Source organism: Dendropsophus ebraccatus, chromosome 10 (assembly GCF_027789765.1).
Source record: "Dendropsophus ebraccatus isolate aDenEbr1 chromosome 10, aDenEbr1.pat, whole genome shotgun sequence".
In the NCBI taxonomy this organism is placed as follows: domain Eukaryota; kingdom Metazoa; phylum Chordata; class Amphibia; order Anura; family Hylidae; genus Dendropsophus; species Dendropsophus ebraccatus.
The window spans coordinates 40,433,520-40,449,123 of NC_091463.1; the positions used below are offsets into that span (position 1 = coordinate 40,433,520).

Here is a 15,604-nt window from a genome sequence, read left to right on the forward strand (position 1 = left end):
ATTTAGCTTATTGTAAGGATGCAACTCACAAGGAGGGGAGGGTTGTGTTGTACTGCAAACCAAGTGTGGGCACATGTAGTCCAGCAAGCATAGTGCCAGAAAACTGGCAAGACCAATGATGTTGAACTTTTTGGATGCTGTAGCATGTTTTTGGCTTTTCTCTTGTTTTCAGGCTTCATACTGGTAACATACGTAAGATACCGGCCCTTCTGTGACCTGGCCGTGTCACAGAATGGCCGGTGTATGTGAAGATCATTCCGGCCGTTATTGTAGTACTAGCCAGATGAACTTCAATTCTACTGAATTGAGATGCGGACGCAGCCCTGTGCGCCGACATCCCAATTCACCATATGCACCACAATGCCAAAGCCGAGCTCTCCATTGTGTGAACGGTCAGTGGTGAGCGGCTGCTATTCATGTCAGTTTTTACTGTGGCTGCTAGGCAGGGACGGCCTTTGGGGTGTGCGACCTGTGCGCTTGCACAGGGCGCCTCAATCCCGGCCAGCTAGGGGGCGCTCCGGCAGAGAGCTGCACAGCACATCTAACAACAAATAGAAGTTAGATGTGCTGTGTTTCTGCCAGAGGACACTACAGAGATGCTGCTGCTGCCTGGATTCCCGCCATCACCTCCTCCCTATTGGCCGCTACACATTACAGCTACAGGTGACATATCACTCCGCACAGCTCCCAGCCTCGGGTCTCTGTGTCAGAAGCTGCAGTGAGTGTCCTCCACCACAGGGGGGCAGTGTGTGGCAGGCCGGGGGCGGCACCATGTCTCTCTCATCCTCCTGTGAGGAGGCAGGAGGAGGGGATCAGCCCCTCATACTCACAGCCTGGGCTCCTAACAACGGACTACTGTGCCCAGCACTGCACAGCTCAGCACCAGGTACACCATCCGCAGTGGGGGAGGAGCCTCGGGCCCATAGGGGGCTGTCTTACAGTCATGTTCTGGAGGGAGGAGATGGAGCTCACCCTGGTAGGGCTGCAGCATGAAGAAGCTAAGATACAGGCTGCTGCAGGCATGAGGAAGCTAAGATACATGCTGCTGCAGGCATGAGGAAGCTGAGATACAGGCTGCTGCAGGAATGCTGAGATACAGGCTGCTGCAGGCATGAGGAAGTTGAGATACAGGCTGCTGCAGGCATGAGGAGGCTGAGATACAGGCTGCTGCAGGCATGAGGAGGCTGAGATACAGGCTGCTGCAGGCATGAGGAGGCTGAGATACAGGCTGCTGCAGGCATGAGGAAGCTGAGATACAGGCTGCTGCAGGCATGAGGAGGCTGAGATACAGGCTGCTGCAGGCATGAGGAGGCTGAGATACAGGCTGCTGCAGGCATGAGGAGGCTGAGATACAGGCTGCTGCAGGCATGAGGAGGCTGAGATACAGGCTGCTGCAGGCATGAGGAAGCTGAGATACAGGCTGCTGCAGGCATGAGGAGGCTGAGATACAGGCTGCTGCAGGAATGCTGAGATATGAGTAGGAAATATGAAATCCATTGCTAGTAATTACTATACTATGTTTTCTCTTGGGTCTGCTGACCACGCCTGCCGGTCACCCAGCTTTCCTAGTGTTCTGTATGGCCATTCTGTTGTTCCTTTCTTACTAAACAACCAGACAGAGTGTATATAGGAGGATATTGGCTGATCATTACCTGTCACCCTGCTTTCCCAGCCTCCTGAATGTGATGCAGCAGTGCTTTCCCCTTACCCCCTGAGGAGGATGCTGGGGACAGTGTTATGTATGATGTGTGTGTAGACATCACTGGGATGGAGGGCAGCCATGATGTGCGTGATGTGAGCTTCCTCTCATAGAGGAGGCAGAGCTGTGCCTGGCTGGATGGAGGGGAGAGCCCCAGCAACAGGGGTATGGGGAGGCCTGGGGCCTTATATACAAGCCTGGCTTCTACACACATCATGTGGGGGCTGCGTTCACACTACGTATATTTCAGTCAGTATATTTCAGTCAGTATTGCAACCAAAACCAGGAGTGGATTAAAAACACAGAAAGGATCTGTTCACACAATGTTGAAATTGAGTGGATGGCCGCCATTTAACGTAAATAACTGCCATTATTTCAATATAACAGCCGTTGTTCTAAAATAACAGCAAATATTTGCCATTAAATGGCGGCCATCCACTCAATTTCAACATTGTGTGAACAAATCCTGGTTTTGGTTGCAATACTGACTGAAATATACTGACTGAAATATACATATACTGACTGAAATATACATAGTGTGAACGCAGCCTATATATACTGTATGTATGTGTATATACTGTGTGAATATATTTATTAGAGATGAGCGAATCGCTGGCGCAGCACTCTGTTCATCAAGACAATTGCCTTTCAGCGCTGCTCCACTCCCCGTTGCTTCACCCTGGGTGCCAGGGAAAAGCTGGATCCAATCCTGAAAAACTAAGAGAATTTTCCCAGGATTGGATCCAGCTTTTCCTGGGAGGGGTGGCAGGGAGCAGAGCAGTGCTGACAGGCAAACGGCTTGATGAGCAGAGTGCTGAGCAAGCGAAGCACTTAGCTTTGTTAAGATGAACGTTTCTCTCTCTCTCTCTCTCTCTCTCTCTCTCTCTCTTACAGGGGTTGTCACTCAGCTTTCCTAGTCTGCACTGCTCCTACAGGGGTTGTCACTCAGCTTTCCTAGTCTGCACTGCTCCTACAGGGGTTGTCACTCAGCTTTCCTAGTCTGCACTGCTTTTACAGGGGTTGTCACCCAGCTTTCCTAGTCTGCACTGCTCCTACAGAAGTAGCCACTCAGCTTTCCTAGTCTGCACTGCTCCTACAGAGGTAGTCACTCAGCTTTCCTAGTCTGCACTGCTCCTACAGGGGTTGTCACCCAGCTTTCCTAGTCTGCACTGCTCCTACAGAGGTAGTCACGCAGCTTTCCTAGTCTGCACTGTTCCTACAGAGGTAGTCACTCAGCTTTCCTAGTCTGCACTGCTCCTACAGAGGTAGTCACTCAGCTTTCCTAGTCTGCACTGTTCCTACAGAGGTAGTCACCCAGCTTTCCTAGTCTGCACTGCTCTTACAGGGGTTGCCACGCAGCTTTCCTAGTCTGCACTGCTCCTACAGAGGTAGTCACGCAGCTTTCCTAGTCTGCACTGTTCCTACAGAGGTAGTCACCCAGCTTTCCTAGTCTGCACTGTTCCTACAGAGGTAGTCACGCAGCTTTCCTAGTCTGCACTGCTCCTACAGAGGTAGTCACTCAGCTTTCCTAGTCTGCACTGCTCCTACAGAGGTAGTCACTCAGCTTTCCTAGTCTGCACTGCTCCTACAGAGGTAGTCACTCAGCTTTCCTAGTCTGCACTGCTCCTACAGAGGTAGTCACTCAGCTTTCCTAGTCTGCACTGCTCCTACAGAGGTAGCCACACAGCTTTCCTAGTCTGCACTGCTCCTACAGAGGTAGTCACGCAGCTTTCCTAGTCTGCACTGTTCCTACAGAGGTAGTCACCCAGCTTTCCTAGTCTGCACTGTTCCTACAGAGGTAGTCACGCAGCTTTCCTAGTCTGCACTGCTCCTACAGAGGTAGTCACTCAGCTTTCCTAGTCTGCACTGCTCCTACAGAGGTAGTCACGCAGCTTTCCTAGTCTGCACTGCTCCTACAGAGGTAGTCACTCAGCTTTCCTAGTCTGCACTGCTCCTACAGAGGTAGTCACTCAGCTTTCCTAGTCTGCACTGCTCCTACAGAGGTAGCCACACAGCTTTCCTAGTCTGCACTGCTCCTACAGAGGTAGTCACCCAGCTTTCCTAGTCTGCACTGCTCCTACAGAAGTAGTCACTCAGCTTTCCTAGTCTGCACTGCTCCTACAGAGGTAGTCACCCAGCTTTCCTAGTCTGCACTGCTCCTACAGAGGTAGTCACCCAGCTTTCCTAGTCTGCACTGCTCTTACAGGGGTTGTCACGCAGCTTTCCTAGTCTGCACTGCTCCTACAGAGGTAGTCACGCAGCTTTCCTAGTTTGCACTGCTCCTACAGAGGTAGTCACTCAGCTTTCCTAGTCTGCACTGCTCCTACAGCTGTAGTGTGTACATGGGTGTATACATGTAAATACTCGTCTTGTAGTGTGTACTCTACAGGATGTGTACATATACGTATACAGCTATGTACACACTACAGGACTTGTATGTAGAGGTATACAGCTATGTACTGCATAACTGTATCACGTCCTGTAGTGGCTGTATACCTGTATATACATGTCCTGTAGTGGATGTATACCTGTATATACACTCCTGTAGTGTGAGCATAGCTGTATAGCTGTGTATATATTCATCCAGGTTTCTGCTGAGACCCTATAATAATAACAAATAATAAAAATGGCTATAGACTAAATGGCACGGCCTTGTGTTGATGCTCAGTGAGTTCCTTTTTGGCATGGCCAAGTGGATGTGGCTTGCAAAAAAGGGTGTGGCTTGTAAAAGGGGGCGTGTCATAATTATCGTTCAGTTATCGTTACCGTTATGTTAGTTGTTTGGGGGGCTGGGGGTGGTAGTTGTGTGAATGGCGGGGGGGGGGGAGGAGGCTAAAGGAGCTTTATGTTACATTAAGGGGGGGGGGGCGCCGAAAAAAGGTTTCGCACAGGGCGCCATTTACCCTAAGGCTGGCCCTGCTGCTAGGGATCCTGGCCAGAGTGTATACTATGTATATATACTCTGGTCGGGATTCCCTCTGACTGTAAGTCAATGTGAAATTTCTATTAACCACAGCCGAGATTACAACCTAAAAGTTATTGTTCGCAATAGGTCTCGCAATTTCACTCTGTGAAATTAACACTTTAAAGTACCACTCCAGCATGTTTTTCCAGCATTCCGCAGCATAGGCTAGTAGAGCAATGTAGAGGCTTTAGTTTTTGTCTCATGTACCGCTGTTTTAGTTGATGGACCATAAATGATTCATTTGCTATATTGGCTCCTTTTCCCCTTTGATGTGGTTTATCTTAAAAGGCAGCAAATGCCAGAGGTCAGTGATGAATACATTTTGTTAAAGTGCACCTGTCATGATGTACACTGACCCAATCAGCATGCAATCCACCCTGCCACCGGAAGTTTCATGGATATGACCACACTATGGGTGTCCTGTGCACACAACCATCCCCGTGTGGTTGTATCCATTAAAATCCAAACTTCCGGTGGCAGAATGGATGCACGCCGATCAGATCAGTGTACATCATGATAGGTACCTGTTTCCTAATTCATATTGTAGAATCTCCAGTGAATGTTATAAGAGCTAATTCAACAACATTGCTCCCCTCAGCCTCCTGCTTGTGCAAGCAGGAAGGAACAAACTTCAATCACAGCTTTCCTTGGATCAACACAGTAGGGTTATACTATAGCAGGGGTACTCAACAACTTTTAGTGAAGGTCCACTTACCGGGGTCTATTGTCAGGTGAAGGTCCGAGCTGATCATCAGTAGGAAACGTGTTTTTTTACTTTTCACAAAGGGTGTTGAACTATTTACATACAGAATTGCTGCTTATTAGTGGGAAAACTGGCATTTTCTCTCTCTCACCAGCCCTTTGAAATTAGGTACAAAGGGGGTGACTGCACCAGTAGTATATAGGCCCCCTGTGCGCTCCCCCAGTAGTATATAGCCCCCCTGTGTGCTCTCCTCCTGTAGTATATAGCCCATGTGCGCTCTCCCCCAGTAGTCTATAGCCCCCCTATTCACTCTCCCCCAGTAGTCTATAGCCCCCCTATGCACTCTCCACAGTATATAGCCCCCTGTGCTCTCCCCCTCCCATACAGCCCCCGTGTGTGCTCTACCCCAGTATATAGCCCCCTGTGCGCTCTCCCCCAGTATATAGCCCCCCTGTGCGCTCTCCCCCAGTATATAGCCCCCTGTGCTCTTCCCCTCCCATATAGCCCCCCTGTGCTCTCCCCTTCCCATATAGCCCCCCTGTGTGCTCTCCCCCTCCCATATAGCCCCCCTGTGTGCTCTCCCCCAGTATATAGCCCCCCTGTGCGCTCTCCCCCAGTATATAGCCCCCCCTGTGCGCTCTCCCCCAGTATATAGCCCCTCTGTGCGTTCTCCCCCAGTATATAGCCCCCATGCTTTGCTCTCTCTCAATATATAGCCCCCTGTGTGCTCTACCCCTCCCATATAGCATTAAAAAAAAAAAAACACTTATACTCACCTAAGTCCTGCGCATCCTCTTCTCTTCCTCCTGTGGTTGCACTGCAGCGGTCACTAGAGGCCGCTCTCCCCACCGGCTCAGGAACGTCACTTGAGCGCCGACACCAGAGGGGGAGCGTGGCCTCTTGTGACCGCTGCGGCCACGAGAGTGACTGACAGAAGGGAGCCAATGGCTTCCATTTTCCAAACAATCTTTGAGGAAGGAAAAGTTGAATCTGATTGCTAGGGGCAACTGAGCCAGTTTGACTTTATGCCAGTTTGACTTTACACCAGTTTGATAAAGCTCCCCCATAATGTTTTTGTGTTTGGTATGTTTTAGAGCATTTTGGCATTTTTCTGCTCTTTAGCAGTTATGCTAAATAGCATGGAGTTCTATAGGGGGACAGTGGCAGAAAAAAAAAATTACATAATGAAAGAATCTGGATGAAAGAAAAAAAAAGCCTTCACTTTTTTGTGTGTTTACGTCAAAATGTGTTTGATGGAAGCCTTATGCTGGTGATTTAGCATTATATGTGCAAACTAGAAATTTACTGGAGCACTGCTTTCATTTTTCTACATTTACCTTCATAATAGAATAAAATCCACTTGGCTTTTAAGTACTTTATATCTGTTGTAACAAATAGTTTTTTTTCCCCCTTTACAGGGTCAATGCCTTCCAATATGCAATTTATGGAATCGCAATCTTCTTTTTCTTGTTTGGAATTCTGTTGTTGGCAGAGGGATTTTACACCACTACTGCAATCAAACACATCCTGGGAGAGTTTAAGCCACATGCTATAAAAGGAGGTCTTATCTCTACTGTCACAGGTGGACCACCAAAAAGTAGAGGCCCCCGATCAAGGCACCCAGTCCACACCTTAGAATTGCTTTGCCGTTGCTTAGGTAGATGGCTGGGACACCCCGACAAGGTAATTATAGTCTTAACATTAGAAGAATCATACAATATATTTCTCATTTAGGAGGATGTGTTAAATCTTCCTATGTGTCTGATTTCTCAGCATGGTTTACAGCTTACTGCAGTCTCATCATTATTGTTCATGTTTTACTGTTGTGTTTTATGTAGTAACATAAACCTGTGTTGGTATTTCCCATATAGTTTGTTGGTGTTACATATGCTATCACCATTTTGTGGATCTTAATCTTTGCCTGCTCAGCCGTTCCAGTCTACATTTATTTCAACACTTGGGTCACCTGCCAGTCTATTGCAGTTCCAGCAAAGACTTCAGCTGGCATCAGCAATCTGTGTGCAGATGCACGCATGTATGGTAAGTGTGCAAGGCTACAAACTACTAAGTCTAATTGTAACCTGTTGCTTCTTTAAGGGGTTCCAAAGAGCAAAAAGGTCAAACTTGTTATGTTTTCCTGCACTCCACTTCCTTTCCCTGGCCAAGAAGGGGGATGGTGTATGTCAGGAGCATGAATGTGGGCGAAACTATGCAATGCTTGCAACATGCACCTACCTTCTTCTTGTCTTGGGAAGTAGGAAGAGCAAAGAAGTGGTGAATAGAAGGGTAGAACAGGTATGACCTTTTCTGCTCTCCAGCTAACCCCTCTAAAGAGGAACTCCAGCCCTTTGAAATTTTTTACATATTACAGCACTTAATAGAAAATAATAAAGAGCCTATTCTTACCTCACCACACTCATCCTTGGGGCCTCCTGTGGTGTTCTCCCACTGAGCGATCCAGTTTTCCCACCCGAGAGGGACTCATCTTGGAAGTGACAGCATGCTCAGCCAATCACTGGCCATAGTGCTGTCCAGTCTCAGTCAGTGATTGGCTGAGCAGGCTATCACTGCCAAAATGGGTTTCGGAACTGGCGATGAAAGTGCTCAGCAGGGGTCCCGGAAAACTGCAGGATGACACTAGGGGAGGGTGGTAAGAAAAGAATAGGCTCTTTATTATTAATTATTATTGGTGCAGAAATATATATAGGCAAAGATACCCCTTTAAGATTACAGGGTAGCTTCTAAAGTACGTCAAGAATCAAAATGCAATCCTGATCAGCTCATGAACCGAGTTGTCTGCCAATGCCACATGTACATTAAAGACAGACAATGCAGCTTCTATGAGACAATGCTGAGTCCTAGTTGATCTCATCTACTGTCCTACAGAATGGGAAAAACAGTGCAGTACAAGGGGCTACAGTTATGGAAAATGTGTAGAAGGGAAAACAAGCACCAGACCCCTTTGTACAGGATAGCAAAACTAGGACCCAAGCTGTTTTAGTTTTACCTTTATTTGTACTCAAGATACAACAATAAAAGAACACACAACAATTACAATGTTCTAGTGATCTTTTGGATAAAGAACAAAAAGGCAGTATAGGTCTTGGGCTATAGGGGCTGTTTTGTTCTTTTATTAGATTTTTTCCTAAGATTTTATTTTACACAACTTTATATTGAAGTAACAAGATAATGATTTGTGAGGCTGTAAACTACACTGTCGCTTTCTTTACTCATTTTTATATCACTTTGTTCCCTGTCTTAGGAGTCCTACCATGGAATTCATTCCCCGGAAAAGTATGTGGAACCAGTTTGCTTGCAATTTGCAAAACTAGTGAGGTTAGTTTCTTAGTGATTTAAAAATCATTCTAATTCCTCCTCTTTTTCATGCATCTACAATTTCTTTATGCACGAATGTAGATTGTTTCCTCTCTGTGTAAAGAACGTCTGCAGTTACACCTTTCATTGAATCTTAACCATTTACCTTAATCTTGTTTTACAGTTTCAAATGACATTCCACCTTTTCATTGCCGCCTTTGTGGGGGCAGGTGCAACTCTTGTGGCTCTGGTAAGTTGACGCGCTAATACAAATCAGAAAGCGAACATTAATTATTAACCAACTCTAGTCTTATAGGCAGGAAAGGATTACAAAATAGAACTTATTTTCCATCTACACCATAATTACCACATAAATAGCAGGATATCTGTTTTAATAACCCATAAGGAAAGACATGTGATCTAACATTAGCATGTTACACCAGGGCTCTGTCACACAGCTCCATTTAGTCATTTACACTTATAAAACTCCACAAAGACTGACATGCTGAGATTCTTTCCTAATGTAACAGGGTTGATTATATAGACAATGGGGCCCTGGATAACAAGCCAAGTAGGGTCTAACCCTCCTACCTCCTAGATCACCATTTTTAGAGATATGTTCTTATACAGTATTAGGCCCGGTTCACACTTAGTAAGACACCCGCTGTTCTGTGACCTGGCCGTGCCACAGAACAGCTGGTGCCAGTGAACTGCAGTACCAGCCAGATGAACTTTATTTCTGTTGAATTGGGACGCAGGTGCATTCGGGTGCGCCCGCATCCCACTTCACCATACCACACAATGGCAAGTGCAACCAAAGCTGCACTTTCCATTGTGTGAACTGACAGGTCTGCTCTGCTGCTATTTATTGAATAGTATTGAATTAAATACTGACATCAGTTTTTCCTGTGGCCGCTACGAATCCCAGCCAGAGTGTATACCATGTGTATACACTCCGACCGGGATTCCATTGAAATGAATGCAATGTATATTTTGAATTAATCAACGCCGGTGTTGCAATTAGTAACAACGGCCGTGATTAATTCAAAATATATGTTGTGTGAAACTAGCCTTACAGTCACAATACATAGCTGCCTTGTGTAAAAAAAGATTTAATTGTACATTTCCTGGTAGTTTATGGCAGTAAAAAGGGTTACGTTTACACACCTTGGTATTTTATGGCAGAGGATTCACTGGTAAATTTAGGTTTTGGAGGTTGTCCTTGACTATGGGGGCAATTGCCAAGTTTGACATCCCTAAAATTGGCTCATAAGTGGAATTTGAATTAAGCGCTTCAGCTTTGTAAGACAAATAACTTTATTGTACACTTTTATACAATGCATGTTCTTTCTTCTGTATGTTCCTTTGCAGCTCACATATATGATAGGTGCATCTTTCAACTATGCTGTGCTTCGAGTTACTGGCCGAAGCGAACGAAAGTTTTAGACTCCAAGCTGAGGACTGAGTAAAAAATGTCTTCACTACTTTGTTTATAACTTATTTTTTTATCCTCTTTATTTTAATGTTGAAGAGTTTTAATAACATATCTGATGGCTTCTATAGCTGGTCTGCCCTTTGTATCCCATATTTAGTCTTTATCTTGCAGCAGATACCTTCCAGTAAACATGGCTATACAATATAAAGGCTGGTGTCTTGGCATGATTGCCAACACAAAGGATCTCTCTCATATCTGTTAACTTTTAAGGCAAATACGTAAAAACATTTACAGTCAATGTCATTTAAATTGTACTGTGGGCCTTAACTCAGGAAATGGTGCTACTGTATAGTATTATCCTAAGTATTGCTATTATTACTATAGAGTAACAGGCAACCGCATGTCTAGGAATCATCCATGTCGTATATGCAACCAATTTGGCTTTTTTAAAATTCTCTACAGTTACAAGAAATCGCTTATACATTATTTACCTGCCAACTAACATTGGTACAGTATCCCAATTGACAGCTACACTTTTCATTAACAAAGGAGTTATTCTAATCTCAAAGATTGTAGTTATACTGTTCTATTCTTTAAAAGTACTAGTTCATGTAATTACCACTACTTTTCCTTTATTCCCCACTGTAGTGTAACCCAGTTGCCTCTCTTGTAATCAATGGTTATGGTTATGGACATTGCTTTGGTCCTGTAGCAGTGGCCATGCTTGGAAGCAAGCTACCCCTACATTCTTTTCTATTGTCTCTCTAGTTTTCTCCCAGCTCTGTCATGTGACCAGAATGCACTCATAATATATATATATATATTACACATATACACACACACACAGAGCAGGGAAAGGCACGTGGCACGCTGGCTTCACTCTTAACTCTTCTCTTGCTTGATCTTGGTCTGAACATTCAGACCCTGACAGAAAGAAAGTTTTTACAAGTCCCTAGGACATGTCAAAAGTAGTGATGAGCGAATACTGTTCGATCGAATAGATATTCGATCGACTAATAAGGTATTTGATCGAATATTATCGAATAGTTCGCCGAATATTCGATAAATATTCGATAAGCGTTCAAATCCCCCAGCTTCCGGTTTTTACCTCCAAGTGGTCAAATAGATGTTTTTTAATAATAGAATACTTGTTCCCACTGACTTTAATGGGATCAAATATTCGAATATTCAGGAGATATTCATACGAATATTGAATATTTCACTATTCGCTCATCACTAGTCAAAAGTTTTTCAAAAGAACAGGTACTCTAACGCCTGTAACATATATTCTATATTCTACCCCACTTTCCACGCTATGCCATGCTTAACATCACACAGCAAATAAACCAGCCTGCCATTTATGTAATGTCCTACCTCTTCAGACCAATATACCGTACATGTTTGTAGTATACAGTATGTTTGGTCTAACAGCTATGCGATTTCCAAAGATAGAAACCATGAATACGCCACATTAAGTCTCTAGCAACATATAACAGTTTATTTCACCAAATGTAATAAAATAGCAACAAGAACATTAGGTTTCTTAAGATTTAGTCATGTACCTAGTGTGGGAGTATATGGCCAAATCTGACAGTGATCAATTTGTTTGGCAGTCAGCCTGAATCACCAGACCTCAGTGTGTGGCCAGTGTTACTTTGTACAAGATAAGACTGTTCTTGTTACACCTTGCCTAATTTCTTCAGCACATAAAAAGATCCTGGATTTTATGATTGCATTTAATGAAAATCTAATAATATACTGTATAGAAATATGTATGTAAACTTGTCCTGATATTCCTTAGTCAATCTATATGGAGACACTTTCTTATACATATTAAATTTACTATTAGGCTATGTTGACACACAGTATTTTGGTCATTATTTTGCAACCAAAACCAGGAGTGGATTGAAAACACAGAAAAGCTATGTTTAAATATAGTAGAGGAACGCCAAATAATGGCAAATAATTGCCGTTATTAAAAAACCAACGGCCGTTATTTGCCATTAAATGACAGCCATGCTCTCAATTTCAACAGTGTATGAACATAGCCTTTCTGGGTTTTCAAACCACTCCGGGTTTTGGTTGCAAAATACTGAAGAAAAATACTGTATGGGAACATAGCCTAGTCTGCACATTACAAGAATACTATGACCAACCTGTTGGAAAAGAAAACAATTTGCCTATAGCAGTAATAGAGATAATAATGCAGTGCATTGGAAAGTGCCCATACCTCAGTCATACAGCTTAGCAGAACTCTATACATATAATAAAATGTAAGGGTCTGATCATATTTATGCTGGCCATTATTCAGTCTGAGATCAGACATTTTGGACAGAAAGAATAAGATACTCTGTGACATTATTCTTTTCATTAAAAAAAAAAAAAAGGCAAGAGGGTCAACAAAAACCTAATAAACTCATTTCCACTGGTATCCACAGAGATTTCTTTCAAACAGAATCTGTAAAAGCTGCCATAAGCAAATATCATGTAAACAAGGAAAGCCATGATGCAAAAGTGAAAGCAATAAATGATGAAGCTGAATAAAAACTAAACCGGAAACTATTTCTTAATAGATTTTATTAAAATAAATCTAAGTAACCCTCAAAGGTAAAGGAAAGTAAAAGCAAAGAGTAGCCTAATGCATTTTTCCTACTTAAAATGTTAAAGCTATATAGCTAGCTTTTCATTCACCAAAAGATTTCTCTCTTGGTGATAGAAGGAATGACCTGCCATTATTCTTCTATGTGAAGTAGATTTCATGGCTGAATAAAACTTATTCTAGTTAGTATGTAAAGTGACAAATTCTAAGCATAAAATAGACATACATGACATATGCATCAGTTTTAGTGTTAGCAAACTTGTGAGAATTTTACATATATAATTTCTAATATATAAAACAAGAGCAAGATTGTTCTTTTTGTTAACAGTTTGCCAATACAATTATGTGTTAATCCTAATTCCAGATTCTACATATTGGGGGAGATTTATCAAACTGGTGTAAAGTAGAAATGGTTTAGTTGCCCTTAGCAACCAATCAGATTCCACTTTTCATTCCTCATAGATCCTTTGGAAAATGAAAGGCGGATCTGTTACTAGGGGCAACTGGGCCAATTCTACACCATGCTTGATAAATCTTCCCCATTTTCTTTTTATACCTTGTGAAATTAAAATAAGTGAGACATTGGGCAGAATATGTTTAGTGCAGTCTAGATATCTATTATGGGGATTTACAGATTAGGGGCCAGGAATCTGGGTACAGATGAGCCCTGAATCTCCTCACTTCTATCCTGTTCCACTAATGTTGTTCTAATATTTCGGAGCCTAGGAGTCCATTAGTTACAAAAGACAATTACAGAACCTATAAATGGTATAGGGATTGCTTTTTTTAAGTTCAGACTAAAAGTAAAAGGCTATAACAACTGATAGTAAAGTCAGTGGGGGAGATTTATGAAGGGGTTAAATATGCACCTGGTGTAAACGGTTTACAGCAACCAAACATAGCTCCTCCTATATTTTACCAGAGGTGAAAGCTGAGCTGTGATTGGTTGCTGTGGGCAGTTTACACCAGGTGTATATTTACACCCTTTCATAAATCTCCCCCAGTATGTACAGAATATGGCAGTGCAAGTTTAGGAGTTCATCTTCAAGCTCAGCTACATGTGTATAGTTCCACCAAAATTGCAGCAAAGAACCTTGTAAACTGTTTATGAGTACTAGATAGGGAAATAACCAGAATGTCTTCAAGGTGGCTGCTAAACACTGCTCATCCTGAATCTATAAAAAGTGTAGGATACATAAGACACAACCCCATACAAATCAAGTGGTTTTGATCCAGCAAAGGGTAATCTTTTTGTTTTGCAGTATAATTTTCCATCTTTTGGTATTGCTGTGAATCACTAATTATGGAATGTAAGAGCTTAAAAAAGCAATTAAATGTTTCTTTATCAAATTTCAGACGTGTCTGTCTGGGTCGTTTTTATGACGTGTCAGCAGTACATGATGTATTGATCTGCAGGGGTAAAGGTTGAATGAGATAAAATTATGGGCATTACAAATAACCTAGGCACATGTATGCAATCATAGAAGGATTTACCAGACCTCTCTACAAGGCACATGGCTTTACATACATGTAGCACATAATCATTACGTTGCCTCTTGCAAGTTGTTTTAGCAGCTACAGTTCCTTGAAAGGTGAAACAATAGCTCAGATGAAAACTGATCCAAATTGCTAATGAATAAGTAATGTAATATTATTATAACGTAGCTGCTATGTTGGTTGCCTATGAGACCCCCTATACCTTCCTTTATAACCAAAAGCCAGATCACAAATCACAAACCTCATTTTATATACTTTACCAATTAAAAATATTAATTTTACTTAAAAAAAAAAAAAAATCACACTAGTGTTCAAGTTCTCATGCATTTTACTCTGTTCAACCTCCAAGTTCTACGAAGCTATAATAGGACCCACAGACTTCTTTAGACCGCCACTGTGCATCTGTATTACTCAGATTGGATGTCATAATACAGAGGTATTCTTCCCTAGAAGCATGTAGTGAAGTGGTATACCTACAAGTACATAGTACAGATTTACAAGGACTTCATGTGTCACTGTGAAGTTCTATAAAATTACTTTGATGTGTGCAGAGTATGTCAGTATAATTGGAGTATTAAACTATTTAGGAAGATTAGATGTCTTTTCGCCGACTGAAAACTTGTAAGTCTCTGTCTGAACCTGCTAGCTTTATAGTTATATTCAAATAATAATCTCATCCATTAAACTCATTTTAATTAATCTTTAAAGGGGTTATCCAGGATTCGAAAAAACATAACTGCTTTCTTCACAAAATCTTTCCACCGATTGCATGTGGTATTACAATTTCACTCTATTCACTTTAATGGAGCCGAGTTGTAATAACACACAAAAACTGAGGACAAAGGTGGTGCTGAAAAACTCTTGGAACTCTCTTAAAGGAGAAATCCAGACATTTTTAAAATCTAGCAGCGGGGAATTTGATAAGGAGTATGAACTTACTTCTCCCCATGCCCACGGTGAGTAGCAGGACCGACCCTCAGCCCCCGTCCGGAAGGCATTTCCCCCCGAGTAGTGACGTCATCTACGGATGCCTGTCCCAGCTGATGGCTAAGTGGCCAGTCCATGAGCTGGGTTGTGATGTGTCAGCACTGGAGATCCCGAGCCCGGCGGTGTCCTGAGGTCCCGCCACTCACCACGGGTACAGGGAGAGGTAAGTTTGTACTCCTGATCAAATTCCCCCCTGCCATCTGCCAGATTTTAAAAATGGCCGGACTTCTCCTTTAAAAGGTAACAAATTTTTCACTTTGGTGGGCAACCAGAATAAGTGCTTTGGTATAGCTTTGCTCTGCCTAGGACCAAGCCTGTCACATGGATAGCTATGGGTGTACCTTTACTCTTAATAAATGTAATATTAAGTATGGAGAAAATAATCACAATGGTAAAGGAATACA

At 42.9% G+C, this 15,604-nt stretch overlaps 1 protein-coding gene across 4 annotated transcripts in view; it reads left to right on the forward strand.

Moving 5' to 3' along the window:
• PLP1 (proteolipid protein 1) overlaps positions 1-15,604 on the forward strand; it is a 76,272-nt gene that overhangs the window by 59,764 nt on the left and 904 nt on the right. For 3 of the 4 annotated variants that reach the window (XM_069943313.1, XM_069943312.1, XM_069943311.1), the window contains 4 exons: positions 6,786-7,050; positions 7,239-7,407; positions 8,630-8,703; positions 8,867-8,932. In XM_069943313.1, the coding sequence (XP_069799414.1) occupies positions 6,786-7,050; positions 7,239-7,407; positions 8,630-8,703; positions 8,867-8,932 (574 nt within the window). Of the gene's footprint in view, positions 1-6,785; positions 7,051-7,238; positions 7,408-8,629; positions 8,704-8,866; positions 8,933-10,053; positions 14,129-15,604 lie in introns of those variants that run through there. The other variant, XM_069943314.1, reaches the window with a different exon arrangement.